The 17,387-nt window shown below is 42.4% G+C and overlaps 1 protein-coding gene across 1 annotated transcript in view; it reads right to left on the bottom strand.

The window, feature by feature from the left end:
* LOC117507463 (copine-9-like) overlaps window positions 1–17,387 on the bottom strand; it is an 863,862-nt gene that overhangs the window by 180,287 nt on the left and 666,188 nt on the right. Inside the window, exon 8 of the mRNA XM_034167340.1 lies at window positions 7,360–7,423. Within this exon, the coding sequence (XP_034023231.1) occupies window positions 7,360–7,423 (64 nt within the window). The remainder of the gene's footprint in view (window positions 1–7,359; window positions 7,424–17,387) is intronic.

Here is a 17,387-nt window from a genome sequence, read left to right as displayed (position 1 = left end):
ACGCAACCGACAGGCGTGAAAAAACTCACGCATGCGCACAAGGGTTCAAGCTTGTCTGACGTAATCATAAGTGATTCAAATCCATATAGTTTTTTAAAAAAATAAAAAGGTCAGTTTCTTTTCTAACAGACCTCGTAATCAGAAGATTCAGAGAATCTGGAGAACTTTCTGCACGTAAGCCGCAAGGCCGAAAACCAACATTGAATGCCCGCGACCTTCGATCCCTCAGGCGCCACTGCATTACAAACCGACATCAAGGATCTTACCGCGTGCTCAGGAACACTTCAGAAAACTATTGTCAGTTAACACAGTTCGTTACTACAAGTGCAATTTAAAACTCTACCATGCAAAGGGAAAGCCACACATCAATAACATCCAGAAACGCTGCCGCCTTCGCTGGGCACAAGCTCATTTGAAATGGACAGAGGCAAAGTGTAAAAGTGTGCTGTGGTCTGATGAGTCCACATTCCAAATTGTTTTTGGAAATCATGGATGTCGCGTCCGCCGGACAAAAGAGGAAAAAGACCATCCAGATTGTTACCAGCGCAAAGTTCAAAAGCCAGCATCTGTGATGGTATGGGAGTGTGTTTGTGCCCATGGCATGGGCAACTTACACATCTGTGATGGCACCATCAATGCTGAAAGGTACATCCAGGTTTTGGAGCAACACATGCTACCATCCAAGCAATGTCTTTTTCAGGGATGTCCCTGTTTATTTCAGCAAGACAATGCCAAGCCACATTCTGCACGTGTTACAACAGCGTGGCTTCGTAGTAAAGAATGTGGGTACTACACTGGCCTGCCTGGAGTCCAGACCTGTCGCCCATTGAAAATGTGTGGATCATTATGAAGCGCAAAATATGACAACGGAGACCCCGGACTGTTGAACAACTCAAGTCATACATCAAGCAAGAATGGGAAAGAACTCCACCTACAAAGCTTCACCAATTAGTGTCCTCAGTTCCAAAACGCTTACTGAGTGTTGTTAGAAGGAAAGGTGATGTAACACAGTGGTAGATGTACCACTGTACCAGCTTTTTTGAAATGTGTTGCAGGCATCCATTGCAAAATGAGCAAATATTTGCACAAAAACAATAAAATTTATGTTTGAACATTAAATATCTTGTCTTTGTGGTGTATTCAATCAAATATAAGTTGAAGAGGATTTGCAAATCATTGTATCCTGTTTTTATTTACATTTTACACAACATCCCAACTTGTAAGTTACAGAAACATCTCAAGGATGATCAGTGGAAACACGATGCACCTGAGCTCAATTTTTGAGCTTTGTGGGAAAGGCTATGAATACGTACACTCAGCAAACATACATAAACATATATAAACACAACGTGTTTGTTTTTGCTCCAAACTCTACCCTTTTCATTAGCTGAACTCAAAGATCTAAAACATTTTGTACAAACACAAAAGACCTATTTATCTCAAATATTATTCACAAATCTAAATCTGTGTTAGTGAGCACTTCTCCTTTGCTGAGATAATCCATCCCACCTCGCAGGTGTGCCATATCAAGATGATAATTTTACAACAGGATTATTGCACAGGTGTGCCTTAGGCTGGCCACAATAAAAGGCCACTTTATAATGTTCAGTTTTATCACACAGCACAATGACACAGTTTTGAGGGAGCGTGCAATTGGCATGCTGACTGCAGGAATGTCCTCCAGAGTTGTTGCCCGTGAATTGAATGTCCATTTGACTCACCACCTCACTCCCCACACCCCACACATGACTCCAAGATGGCGCCACGTGAAGGCGCCCTGGTATTCTGGTGCTCCCTGTTTTGTCTGTTTTTGTGCGTAAATCATGTGTCATTGTGCTCCTACATCCGCGAGGAGCTTCTAAACTTCAGATCATCAACACCCACGAACATTACGCCAGTTTTTTTAGTGCCTGCAGCTGAACTGGTACACTTTTTGGCCAACAGAGTGAGACGCCGACGGAGAGGAAAATGAGCTGGAGCTCTCGTGCGCCTCAGACGAAGGGGCATGCGCACGCCCCTACCTGGGATATTTCTCTCCAACGTCTGCTCACTCCACAACAAGATGGATGAGCTGGCACTGCTGATGAAGAGAATAGAGATTTCTCCTCATCTTGTGTACTGTGCTTCACGGAGACGTGGTTAAATGCACAGACACCAGACTGCGCGCTCCAACTAGAGGGATTCCAACTCCTCCGCGCAGACAGAGACCGAGCACTCTCCGGTGGAAAAACAAGAGGTGGAGGACTCTGCTTCTATATCAACAATGCCTGGTGCTCCGATGTGACTGTGATCTCCCAACACTGCTCTCCCTCTCTGGAATATCTCCTCATAAACTGCAGACCATTCTACTCTCCACGTGAGTTTAACTCTTTCATACTTTGCTCTGTGTATATTCCACCGAGCGCGTGCTCGCGGATCAGATTATGAGCGTGGAGAGAGACTTTCCGGACTCTCTTGTTATAATTCTCGGTGATTTTAACAAAGGGAATCTCAGTCAGGAATTACCAAAATACAAACAGCTTGTTAAATGCCCGACCAGAGAAGGGAGCATGTTAGATCATTGTTACACGACAGTGAGTGGTGCGTACCGAGCGGTGGCCCGTGCAGCTTTGGGACTCTCAGATCATGTGATGGTCCACTTGATCCCCGCATACAGACAGAGACTAAAACTCTCTAAACCTGTTGTGAGGACATCTAAAGTGTGGAGCAATGAAGCTGTGGAGGAGCTATGTGCGTGCTTGGGCACTACGGATTGGGATATGTTTGAGGCTTCAACAGACAGTCTAGATGACTATACGGACACTTTGATGTCATATATTCATTTCTGTGAAGACAGCATCATCCCACAGCGCACCAGGGTGAGATATAACAATGACAAGCCCTGGTTCACACCTAAACTCCGGCAGCTCCGTTAGCAGAAAGAGGTGGCTTTCAGAGGAGACAGAGACAGCTATAGAGGTGCAAAGTACAGATTTAGCAAGGAGGTGGCAAAGGCTAAATCCATGTACAGTTCACGTCTGCAGCAAAGGTTCTCTGCCAACGACTCGGCCTCTGTGTGGAGGGGGTTGAAAGAGATCACCAACTACAAGCCCAAAGCACCTCGTTCTATTGACGACCTGAAGCTGGCCAACGACCTGAACGTCTTCTATTCACGCTTTGAAGACAAGGACTCACACCTCCCCACCCCCCACACAACTGGATATTCAAACACCCTGGACCTCTCCCCTCTCACCACTGCCCTCCCCCCTCCCCCGTTGCCCTCTCTGTCCAAGAGGACGTGAGAAGACATTTCAAAAGGCTGAATCCACGTAAGGCCCTGGGCTCAGACTGTGTCTCTCCTGCCACCCTGAGACACTGTGCTGATGAGCTGGCCCCAGTCTTCACGGGGATCTTCAACACCTCCCTGGAGTCATGCCATGTTCCAGTCTGCTTCAAGTCCTCCATTATAGTTCCAGTCCCCAAGAAACCACGCATCACTGGACTTAATGACTACAGGCCTGTGGCTCTCACATCTGTAGTCATGAAGACCTTCGAATGCCTGGTTTTATCCCACCTGAAGTCCATCACCAACCCCCTCCTGGACCCCCTGCAGTTTGCCTACAGAGCCAACAGGTCTGTAGACAACACCATAAACCTGGCCCTGCACTCCATCCTGCAGCACCTGGACTCCCCAGGAACCTACGCTAGGATCCTGTTTGTGGACTTCAGCTATGCATTCAACACCATCCTTCCGGCTTTGCTCCAGGACAAGCTTTCTCTGCTCCACGTGCCCGACTCCACCTGCAGGTGGATCACAGACTTCCTGATGGACCGGAGTCAGCATGTGAGGCTGGGAAAGAATGTCTCGAACACTCGGGCTCTCAGCACAGGATCTCCACAGGGCTGTGTCCTTTCCCCTCTGCTCTTCTCCCTGTACACTAACTGCTGCACATCCAGCCACAACTCCGTAAAGCTCATCAAGTTTGCGGACGACACCACCCTCATCGGACTCATTTCGGATGTGGATGAGTCTGCCTACAGGAGGGGGGTGGACCGGCTGGTGACCTGGTGTAGCAGCAACAACTTGGAGCTCAATGCCCAGAAAACAGTGGAGATGATCGTGGACTTCAGGAAAGCCACAGCCCCCCCACCCTCACCAACAGCCCCATCACCACTGTGGACTGTCACCGCTTCCTTGGCACCACCATCACCCAGGACCTCAAGTGGGAGTCAACCATCAGCTCCCTCATCAAGAAGGCCCAGCAGAGGATGTACCTCCTGCGGGAGCTGAAGAAGGCCAAGCTGCCTGTCCAGCTGATGGTGCAGTTCTACATGGACATCATCGAGTCCATCCTCTGCTCCTCCATCACGGTGTGGTATGCCGGGGCCACAGCCAGGGACAGACACAGACTGCAGCGCATCGTGGCCTTTGCTGAGAAGGTGATTGGCTGTAGCTTTCCATCTCTCCACGACCTGCACGTCTCCAGGACTCTGGGCCGAGCAGGTCGGATCACAGCTGACCCTTCTCACCCTGCACACAGTCTATTCAAACCACTCCCCTCGGGCAGGAGGCTACGGTCCATCCGGACCAGAACCTCCCGCCATAAGAACAGTTTCTTCCCCTCTGCCGTTAGACTCATGAACTCCTCATAACTCAGTCACCTTAACCTTAACTCTGTCACTTTATCATTTTATCACAGGTCACTTTAGTCAATGTACTTTGGTTTTAATTGCACTCCTCCCACTGCACTGTTTTCTTTTGTTTCTCTTTCTTTCTGTTTTCTGTTGCACACAGCCTTTCAGATTTCATATGTCATTTTTTTTATCTCATATTTTGTCTTATTTTGGCACATATTGTATATTTTATCTTAGCATTTTATATTGCTCTCTGTTTAATGTTGCACCATTATATCGAACCAAATTCCTAGTCTGTGAATCCTGTTCATTGGCAATGGCAATAAACTTCTTCTGATTCTGATTCCGATTTCTCCATCATAAGCCATCTCCAAAGGCGATTCAGAGAATTCAGCAGTGCATCCAACCGGCCTCACAACCGCAGACCATGTGTAACCACACCAGCCTAGGACGTCCACATTCAGCATGTTCACCTCCAAGATCATCTGAGTCCAGCCACCTGGACAGCCGCAGCAACAGTCGATTTTCAGAACCAAAGAATGCACAAACTGTCAGAAACAGTCTCAGGGGAAGCTCATCTGCATGCTTGTCATCCCTATCGGGGTCTCGACCTGACTGCAGTTCTTCATCATATCCAAAGTGAGTGGGCAAATGCTCACATTTGATGGCATCTGGCTGCTGATAAACTCTATGCAAAGGAGATGTGTTGCATGGCGTCAGGCAAATGGTAGTCACACCAGGTACTGACTGGTTTTCTGACCCCCCCCCCCCCGCCCAATAAGTAAAACTGCACATTTCAGCATGGACTTTTATTGTGGTCAGCCTAAGGCACACCTGTGCAATAACCATGCTGTCTAATCAGCCTCTTGATATGCCACACCTGTAAGGTGGGATGGATCATCTTGGCAAAGTACAGGTGCTCACTAACACAGATTTAAACAGATTTGTAAAGAATATTTGAGAGAAATTTGTCTTTTGTGTATATAGAAAATGTTTTAAACCTTTGAGTTCAGTAAAAAAATAAGAGCAAAAAAAAAAAAAAGTGTTCCATTTATATTTTTGTTCGGTGTATGTACATGTAAGTAAGACCCTTCGGCTGCTCCCTTGTTTGCACTCGGGGTTGCCACAGCAAATCCAAGGTGGATCTGCATGTTGAATTGGCAAAATTTTATGCCGGATACCCTTCCTGACGCAACTCCATATTACATGGAGAAATGTGGCAGGGGTGGGATTTGAACCGGGAACCTTCTGCACTGAAACCAAGTGCATTAACCACTTGGCCACCACCAGTGTATGTACATGCGATTTCTTTTCTTTTTTTAAATTCTGAATAAATTTGCAAAAATTTGAATAAACATTTTTCACATTGTCATTATGGGGTATTGTGTGCAGAACTTTGAGAAAAAAAAGAATTTCATCCATTTTGGAATAAAACTGTAACATAACAAAATGTGGAAAAAAATGAAGCGGTGTGAATACTTTCTGCATACACCGTACAGCACTTGGCTACGTCCACTAATGCTTTTGGGGCATTCCTAGGCATTCCCAAACCAGGTGGGAGATATAATCCCTTCATAGTGTCTTCATTGTGTGTCTTGGGCTTCCCATGCCTGGAAAACCTTCTTTGTGAGACGACCAGGGGCATCCTCATGCCCGAACCACCTCTGCTGGCATCTATTAATGTGAAGGAACAGAAGCTCTTTTCTGGATTTCTCTTGGATATATGAACTTTTCATGCTGTTCCTGAGTGTCCGCAGGAAATCAGAAGCAGCACCAAGCCATCTTTTAATCTCACACTCCATCTTACCCCATTCATGAACAAATCAAATCAGTCAAATTTTTTTTATACCACACCAAATCATAACATTATTTGTAATATCAAGTTTAACAAAGTTTAATCACTGTTACATTTGATAAAGATATATGAAAACCAAGATATAAATTTTAGTAGAAATTGAAGAGGGTGAAAAGGTGGAAATAGGTTTTATAGACAAGTAGAAGCAGGTATCATCAGAACAGCAGTCAAATGCAATACGAATTTCCTGAAAATAATTCCAAGGGGCAGAAGATAAATTATAATTAAAAGGGTGTGAAAGATGGGCACTAATAAATAGGAAGGACTGTGTTCTTTAATTTTTAAGATGGACAAACTGAGGGCAAACAGGAGGATATGACATAAACTAGGTAAGAGGAGTGCCAGTGCTTCCACTGGAAAACTAATCTCTAAATGGTAAATGGACTGCATTTATATAGCGCTTTTCCATCTGCATCAGACACTCAAAGCGCTTTACAAATAAAGCATTACTAACAAATTTGAAGTTCTCTGGTCATTCAGAGCTCGATCCTTCAGCCTGAGGTGTTCTACCTTCTAAGCATTTATGTACATTGTTGCATGTTGTTCTGTGTGCGCAGTACAGCACACCACATCCTCATTCACTGTCACTACCTGTGTGTGTCATGCTGCATGTGTTTCTAATTGTTTACTCAAGGCAAGAGAAGTGAACTGTAAGCCAAATAAATCATGAACAGTTCTCCTCATCACTTTGATGGTGCACTACAACTTCCCACTTGAGATGCAAATGACAAATTTATTATTCTAAAATCTTCACAGTCATTTGAATTCAAATGGCAAAGTTAAAAATGACAATGTAGAATGTGGCTGTCGCAACATGTCACTTTGCAATCACACTGTGTGTGTGTGCGTGCGCATGAGCGCGTGCGTCCTCAACAGCAAATGGCACTAACCCGGCAGTTACTGAGTTCTTCTGCAGTTAAGATGATGTTTCCACACTTTTTCCCAGGAATCCCACTGAGAGAGAGAGAGAGAGAGAGAGAGAGAGAGAGAGAGAGAGAGAGAGAGAGAGAGAGATGCAAATTGTAAAAGACCCATGTTACAGTTACATTTCACATTTAAATCTGAGGCAGACATGTCACATTCATGCACACGAGCACATCACACGTAAGAAGTAACCTGGTGATTATTGATGTTGCTCACGGGTACAGAGTGGAAGAATTGACAGCAAGACAAGTGTTCTTTCAGAGTTTCTTTGAAGCATTAAAGCTACAACCCTCCAGTAATGAGGCCACTTCGCAATTTTAAAGTCACCACTTGCCCATCCAACCTTCCATTTTCTATGGCCGCTTACTCCAATTAAGGGTCATGGGGGGGAACTTTTCCCAGTAGTCATAGGGTGTGAGGCAGGGTATATCTGGACAGGACACCAGTCTGTGGTAGGACCATGCTCATGATTACCTTAGATAAGTTTTTGCAATTAACCCTAAGTTTCATAACTGCCACCAAGGCGCTTCCCTTATCTGCATGAGTGGGTTACTGTGCTCCTGCTCCTGGTCTTTTATCTGCTCAGAAGGCACAACTTGTAACTGCCAGCTTCATCACTTCTACACTAACCCAACAAGATGCTGGAGTGGTGACTCACCAAATTGATTCATCAACCCAAGATCCTGTTTTTGTGTGTTCCAGTTTTAACTAGCTACATGGCCTGACACCAGTACTTTTCTGATCATACACTAAGCTTGCAATATGGGAGGGCCACTCCTCTTGTGTACCAAACAGGAACTGGTAGCAAGAACAGGTCAAACCAATGTAATGGGTAGAAGACTCCCACTCTCTATACAAATATCACTGTATCTGTGTTTGGGATTCCTTTTGAGCAGGTTCCTGCATGAGCTAAATTCATTAAGAACCCACATCTGTCTGACCTTACATGAGATTTCAATAAATTGCATTGGAGGAGTAGTTCTCTGAGTTTTTATTTAGGACAGTACCATTGAAGAGCCGGGTCTTAACAGCCACATACAGCCACAAAAACATTCACACTCGCACACACACCTACGGACAATTTAAAGTTTAAAGAGTCACCAATTGAGCTAAACTGCATGTCTTTGGATGTGGGAAAGCAATGCCCGGAGGGAACTCACGCGAAAATGAGGAGAACATGCAAACTCCACATAGAAAGGCCCCAGGTAGAAATCGATCCCATGACCTTGCTGTGAGGCAACAGTGCTAACCACTATTCCACTGTGTTGACCACTTGCCCAATACAACAAAATTTTAGCACTTTATAACACTATAAGACACAGGTAATTGACATGCCATCAAATGAGACCCAACTCATTCTTAGTATTATACTTATGTATATGTTACTGTATGTGTTCTTTGGTTCAAACAAAATGTGTTTCTTTTCAAACACACATCAGACATTTTGAGAACAATTTCAAAAGTAAAGTTTGGGAGGTGTACTGCACATTGCCTTGCACACCCAAAAATGGAAGAACTGTGGTGCCTGAATGACAACCACCAAGACAGTCAATCCTCACCTAACAATAACCCTCAATCTGCCGGGTGGTACTGTACGTAGGTGTGTCCAGTTTCCAGTGGACCTCAGCACTGAGGCCCCTGTACTTTGGATTGTGCTCAAGGAAGGATCACACATGGCAGTAAGGTCATAATTGGCATCCCTTCACAAAGAATACATCTCAACTGGTCTCCTCACAAAAAATACATATCAACTGGGTCCACCTCATTCACTGTTCATTGGACATAAAGGCATTCTAGCAGTACCAGAGACATCTGGTATCAAAGACATCTAGTTGTCTCCTTTGGTCACTGGTTACTGTCCAGGTTCCACAACCACAAAGAATGACTGCATACACCAACACCCTGAAGACTTGAACTGTTATCCTCCTTCAAATATACTGGCAATGGCAAGGACTTCTGTCCAGTGACCACATGACTCATCTAATCAGACTGATTAAACACACTCAATTAATTGGATAGATAGATTGATAGATCAATAGATAGATGGATAGATAGATAGATGAAAAAGGGATCAAATACATACAAAGAAAAAAAACAGACACATGGTAAACAGTCATCAAATTCCCAAAATACCCACAGACATTGTGATCAGAGCAAGGAAGCTGACAGTTAACAGCTTTATAACAAGGAAAGTTGTTAACCGGCTGTGCATGATTAAAGTTTGAGTGAACAGCTGAGGAGAAAATCAATTCCTACATGTCGCTGTGGATTAGCAAAGACTCCCATTAAGATCATTTAGTATTCTGAGTACTAATGATGTCTTTCTTAATGTCAGCAGGATGGTACATAATACCAAGCTGTGGAGGCGTACTAGTACATCACATCATCCTGGCAGTAAGCAGCGTACAGCCAGTCACCTTGCATTCCATCAATGAACCATAGTGGCAGTGACAAGCACAGCGACCTCGGAGCAGATCCTATCAGTGCACGATTATCATACTGAAAGAAAAATACCTTTTGTACTCTGGAGACACATTAGCAATTTTCTGTCTGATCACTCTCTAGCCAGGCCTCCTAATTTCTCTTGGCAGGGACTCGACAATTCTCCCCGTGATGAATTACAGAACACACACAGTAAGTTTGCTGAAAATGGGTGTGGATTGGAAAATGAGGTCTGAAGTCCTTTCTCAGAGAGCTGGGTTATCAGTGAAACCAGAGGCTGCCCAGCTTGTCTTTTGCTGGATGTGAGGGCTTTGTTGATGTGTTGTATCTTTTATGAGTCTACTTTTCTTGTTTAAAACCACAATATCCTTGGAAGTCAATTTTTAATTCATTGTTCAAATCTCAATTTCACCATTTCAGCTTTAACACAGGATATGGGTGGAAAATCTAGCAGATATTAAAATTCAATATTTTATGCAGTCATGTACCGGGCGTGATATTAAAGGAAACAATGCTGTTGTCAATCTTTTTGTTGTTTGCTGATGAATATTAGGTCATTTTTGTGTCATATTAGTGTAATGCATCCGCTTTTTTTTCCACTCAGGATCGCCACAGGAGATGTGAGGTGGATCTGCATGTTGAGTTGGCACAGGTTTTTATACCAGATGCCCTTCCTCATGCAAGTCCACATTATATGGAAAATGCCTAGGGTAGGCTTGAACCAGATACCTTCCGTACTGGAAACAAGCGCTTTGTGTTGTATTAGTCTAGTGGTTAAATGACTGTTCCTCCACTGCACAAAAAAAATTGAAATATAGGCAAAATTCATGAGTACAACAGTTATATCAGTGGGATAATAATTTGGCCAACCAATATGTAGACCTGGGTTTGACTCCTGGTAACCTGGTAACCCAACCTTGAGTGTGTTGTGGTCTGTCCCTTGTCCGCATCGGTGGTCAGTATCTGTGATCAATCCTTTGTCTGTGTCCTTGTGTTAATTTTCATTATGTTGTGTCTATGTCCTTGTGTTTGCATTCTGTCCCCTGTCTGTGTCTGTCCTCAGTGTTGGTCTCTATGTTTGTTGCACTTATGTTTCAGTTCTGCATTCTTCGGTTGATCGTGTTATGCTTGCCTGTTTGCACATTGTTTACTTTTGAGTTCCATGTTAGTTTGTCGCCTTTGTTTTATTGGTTTTGCATTTGGTTATTTTGTGATTCCCTTTGTAGGTTGTGTATTATCATGATATTTTTGGTTTCACTCATCTCCAGTTTTAAGTTGAATTTTTAGTCACCTTTTCTATGTTAGTTTCAGCACGTGTCATGTGTCCCAGCACCACCTGCCGCTCATTTGTTCATTTGTTCCGTTGAGTACTTAAGCCTACACCTTTTCCTGTTTCATTGCTGGGTTCTTCATTGGTCCCTCCCACAATTTCTTTGTGAGTATGGTGATCATCTTTGTCACCTCCTGCTTGTAGCTATGTCCAGTTCATTAGTTTTGATTTTTTCTTGTTACCTCCATCTGTCTTACCTGTGAGTTGGATTTGGTCTTGTGTTTGGTTGGTTGGACTTTTTTATGAGTTTTTGGTAATTAAATCACCTTGGTTTTCTCCATACTTCCCGTTTCATTTGCTGCTTGTATTTCTGGGTCCATTTTGTAACTGCTAAGCATAACAGAGTGGGGAAGCAACTTGTGCTTGACTGGTGCCCAGTCAAGGGGAGAAATACTGTAAGCTCCATTTAGACAGCAGACCTTCATGCTCAGTTCCAATCTACTGCTCAGATCAGATTTTTTGTTGTACTCTTCACATTTTTCTTTTTAACCTGGCAAATATCAGACCCCCTTTGTATCTGCTGTGGTGACCTCGACTGAAAACAAGGGTGTAGCTGAAGAGACTTAGTATGGCAAATATCAGACTCTACTGTGAACTGTTCACCATCCTGAAATGACCCACATACACAAACAAGCAGAGCCTGACCTTATCTCTTGCTCTGTCTGGCTCCACATCACATCACAGATTACCGGATGTGGTCACACCATGCAGACGTGCATGTCGGACACACGTTCTTGCAGCAGTCATGCGTGTGTGGCACTGCCTTTCAGCTGTGCTATGCTATGCCTCTCTTTCCACATCATTTGTCTTTGGTTTTGACTTATTGACACTCTGTATATTCTGTGACTGTACTTGGATATTTACAGTGTATATGTAGTTTGTGTGTTTGTATGTTTGTATGCCTGCGCACATTTTTTTCTTTTTTTGGATGAGTTACTTTCAGCACCATCTCACTCAAAGCACACCTGTGACTGAATGTTTTATCAACTTCAGAATATTCATTTATTCATCAATTCATTCATTCATTTTCTGCCACTTATCCAGGTCCGGGTCACGGGGGCAGTAGAACAAGTAGCACACTTCCCTATCCTTGGCCACATCCTCTAACTCTTCCTGAGGCATCCCGAGGTGTTCCCAAACCAGCTGGGAAGTAAAATCGGTCTTCCCCAGGACGTCCTTCCAGTTAGAGGTACCTAGAAGACCTCCCTAAGGAGATGCTTGAACCACGTCAACTGTCTCCTTTCGATGTAAAGAAGCAGCAACTCTACTGTGAGACCCTCTTTGATATTTGAGCATCTCACCCTGTCCCGGAGTGTAATCCCAGATACCCGATGGAAGAATCTCATTCCTGCACTTTGTATCCACAACCTTGTTGTTTCAGTTGTTACATATAGTTCATGGGAGTCTGGCCTTCTGACAAAGCTCTTTCTTCACCGTGATGGCCCAGTACAGCATCCGCAGAATCCACGATGCTTGAACTACTCCATTTAACTCTCCCTTTACCCAGAGGGGACAATCTACCCTTTTCTGACAGAAGAACATGATCTCAGATTTGAAGGCACTGATCCTCATCCCAGTTGCATCACTCTCAGTCTCAAACCTGTTCAGTGCACATCGGCAGTCACTGATTGATTAAGCCAAGAGAACCACATCATCAGCAAAAAGCAGAGATGTCATTCTGATATCAGTGAACTGGACTTCATCCTGTCCCTGACTGTGGTTTGAAATCCTGTCCATGAACATCAGAAACAGGACTGGCATTCCATGTCTGCTATCTTCAGCCTGTGTGAAACTTCACAAACCCAAACCTAGTGTAAAGCATTTCACATATATTACTGTGGAACCATCCCTGAATTTAAACAGTCAAAATGTCAACCCTAGTGAGGTCCTTAGTTTGGGTCTCATTAATATAAGGTCACTGTCCTCAAAATCACTGTTGATAATTTATCCAATTATGGAACACTGCCTCGATATGATCGGTTTATGTGAACCTTGGGTGAAATCTATTGTTGTCCTCCCCTTAAATGATGTCTGCCCACCTGTGTACACATTTAGACATGTCCATTGCATTACAAAGCATGGCACAGGTTTTGTTTTTATTTACAAATCTGAGTTTAGTTTACTGGCTCCTGGGGGTCTAAAATATAACTGAACATTTGACTCTCTGCTCTGCTCAGGATGCCACATATAACCAAGGTCAGGTGAATAAAACTGAAATACGTCAGGCTAATATTCTGAATTCTTAGATGAATTTGGTGAGTTTATCTCTAATTTGGCAACCGTGCAGAAATTTTGATTGATTGTCATGTAAACAAGCCTTCTGAACTCCTCTGCAAAACATTACAGATGCATTAGGATTCCAGCAATGCATTCAGGGTGTTTCCACTCACATTAATGGAAACACCTTGGATTTGGTCATAGCTCGTGGCATTAGCGTCTCAAATATTGACATTGTGTCTCTTGTGTCAGTGGTTTCAGATCACTCCGTTATTAAGTTTATGGTCTCATTGCCTTGTCCACTGGGACAAGACGCTTTTTATCATCACGGCGACACATCAGCTCCTCAACTAAAAATGAACTAGGAGCTAGACTGCCTGATATCTTAGCATCACTTTTGAACATGATCATTCAACAGATAGTCTTGTGGGCAGCATAAACTCAGTGCTCACGAGCACATTGGACATGATCATTCCAACTACGCTAAAACCATGCACCAAAAACATACTCTCCTTGGTTCAATGATCATTTCCGTGCCCTCAAGTCTAGAACTCTAGAGTGAAAATGGCGTAGCTCAAAACTAGAAGCATTCCACGTTGTACGGTGTTATGCTACTCTAGACTATAAACATGCCCTATTGGCTACAAAACAAGCCTACTACTCTGATTGGATCAATAAAAACAAGCATAATTCAAAGTTCTTGTTCGACACGGTGGCAAGACTTATTCATGGACAACCACATGTAAGTCAATCTCCATTTACCGCTAAAGATTTTGCATTATTTTAAAAACAAAATAGATGACATTAGGTAAAATATATCCCAGCATGCCTTATGGTCCCACTCTGACTAGAGTAGGACCATATGTACATTGTCAGTGTTAGATTTACACTGGTAATTTTACTGTGTATACCAATGAAACTGCTTTAGGACCCATGGCCTACACTTGGGCCTACAGTGCTGGAAATGATTAACCTGCCATTAATTTCAGGATCTGTTCCTAAATTATTTAAATCTGCTGTAATTAAACCAATACTTAAAAAATCGAACCTTGACCCTGGTCTCCTGAAAAATTATAGGCCCATATCAAACATATCACTTTGTTTTAAAATTTAAAATTGTTTTGACACGGCGATCACTTTTGGAAGCATCAAAAGCGACAACAGACCCAAACAATGAGTCAGCACTTCTGTCTTTCAGCATCCTGCCCCCTGCTGGAAGCTCCAGTTTACTACATGGCTTCCAGCTCAGACACCACTGAGAGAAGCCAGAAAGCTCAACTCTGCCCAATCACCGTGCTGCCATCAGGCTGAGGTCTTGGAAAATAAAGCCCTGCTGACTTATGGTTTGGTGCAAAAATAAAATGAACACTGATAGAATAACTCAATTAATGTCAATTCTGTCATTTGTGCAAAGTTAAGATATAACATATTTTAATGTTGAATAATGCACTAATTCTGAAGTTTTGTAACAAACACAGACAGATGGCATTCTGGGTAAAATGTGCCTCTGCAACATTGATTGGTTGATTAATTCTATGTAAACAAACACGTTAATGTGAAGTGTATCGTGTGTTGTGTTTACAGATAAATGTGCTTTTGAAAAATATGCCATTTTTTATTTGTAAAAAAAAAAAAAAAAAAAAACAACAAAAAAAAAAACAGCCATTTAAAAAAAAAAAAAAAAAGCCAAGTTGTAATTAGATAACCATCTGATATAACCGGTGTCAAATAGAACAATGCCAACTACTGGTGCAAGTGCAAGTTTTGGGCCTTTTTCAGCTGATTTTTCATTCGTGTGAGAATTTTTTGGATCGCACCGAGTTTCAGTTTAATTGCGCGTCCTGCATCGTTTAGTATACATGGAGTAACGAGCTGCTTTTAACATTTCACCGATCGCCGATCGTATGGTCAGATGAAAATCAAACCTGTTTGATATTCTTGTGCCTGTGCAAACACAGCAGAGCTGTCTTGTAATGTTTTTTGTTTTTTAATTTTGATGTCTCCCATCGAGTGTTTTTGTAAATTAAGTTTGAAAAAAAAAAGCATCTGTTTACATTTTGTGTGGAAATACGAGTCCAATGTGTGGTTTTTGAATGTACAATGTGTGTGAGAACATAAATCGGGCACTCTGAACTTTTACATGTGCGGTTCTGTGGTACAGTGTCTGCCCATCTTGAGTCTGAGCACTGCCATGAGCACTACTGGCCAGTAGATGGCAGTAGAGACCTTGAAAACTTGCCAAAACAAAATTCCAGATAATCTGTGTCTGCTACTCTGCTACATTTAAGATGCTTGGAATTTAATAAAAGCAAACACAAAAACAACATCTATAAACCCAGAGAATACATTCACGAGAGTTTTAGGCACTAGAGTTTAATGCTGTTGTCCTGATCAGAGTGTCTCAAATGCATTCTCCTGTCATAAACGTACTGAGATTACCCTATCCTACCCATAAGGCACTGCTGGGCACAGCATGTCCACACTAAAACCTTAAAAATTAGCGCATTCGTTGAAAACTAAAACATATATCTGATATTTTCACTTTATAAAACTTCAGAAGTGACGTTAATTTAAATAACTTGTCTGAAATAAGTTTGGTTAAAATTTGAACCATAAGTTAAAAATGTATGCCTCTAGATGACTTGGGTGATATTGGCCACATATCAGTATGGGGTTAAAAGAATTATTATTATTATTTTTTTTTGTGAGCAGTTCTTTGACTGCAGAGAATAGAGTGGTTCCTTCTACAACCAGCTCTCCTCTGTTTGTAGAGGGTAGAACTACACATCTGTTCACCTTTGTTTACCACGTTAACGGTCTAAAAGTTATCGGACAAAAATTTCTCGGACGATAATTAATCTGATAATGGTTTTCAAAGTTATCTGAAAAGATAATCAGATAAAGAAAACTTTATCTTCGATAATTATCGGTTATTGGATTATCGGAAGTGTGCCCACCACTGGATCTTAGCGCTGTGTTCGACATGGTGGACCATAGAATACTACTGGATAGGCTGGAGAAACACTTTGGGATTGCTGGGAATGTCCTTGTATGGTTGACATCCTACTTAACCAGTCATTCTAACTATTTCCTGTACAATAACGTCACCTCAGACCTTGTTCCAATGAAATATGGGGTTCCACAGGGATCCGTCTTAAGCTCCCTGCTTTTCTCCCTTTATATTGCACCTCTTGGGCATATACTGTGACATTATGTGTACTTTTCACTGCTATGCTGATGATACCCAGTTGTACATCCTGATAACTCCTTGTAGTCTCATACCCATCAAGGCTTTAGGGGATTGCATTGCTTTTTTTCAGATTAAGAGGGAATTAGCGAGGTGTACAAATTTTTATCACCTCCTAATGGAGACGGTGGCTACTGCAAGCAGGTGTTTTTCATTTTTACACACTGACAGAGACAATGGTGGAAGACATCAAAAGCAATACTTTTTTCACTCATGGTAATGACAACATGACACTTAACTAACTAGCTAATAATAACTAACTAATAAACTAAAAGACACTTAACTAAACTAGACTAAAACTGAACTAAACTAATTTAACTAACTAGATGGAATAAACCAACTGAACTTCAAAAACATGATAAATCAATAACACTAACAATACAGTTAAACTAACATGAACCCCAATAAGAACATTTAAAACCTCAAAACCCAGAACTCCCATGGTGTATTGCAGCGCAATGTGCATTGTTTATTGGTTTGCTAAAATTGCAAATTGCAAATTTCTCCAAAAAAGTGATCCTATCAACTTTCCATTTTTACAGTGTTCATCCTTGACCCAAAACGCATAAGCATACCAAACAACAAATGTTAGCTCTCCCCAGTCGCATGCACACAGAGCTTTTAGTTTTTTTTCTTCCTTCTGCTGCAAGCAGGTACTTTTAATTTTTACACATGTGCAAACAGATATGGTGGCTGCTGCAAGCAGGTGTTTTAATTTTTACATATGCACAAACACGGTGGTGGAAGACATTCTTTTC

This window comes from Thalassophryne amazonica, chromosome 3 (assembly GCF_902500255.1).
Source record: "Thalassophryne amazonica chromosome 3, fThaAma1.1, whole genome shotgun sequence".
NCBI lineage: Eukaryota > Metazoa > Chordata > Actinopteri > Batrachoidiformes > Batrachoididae > Thalassophryne > Thalassophryne amazonica.
Note: the sequence above shows the minus strand (reverse complement) of the source record. Positions and strands in the feature narration are given on the sequence as shown.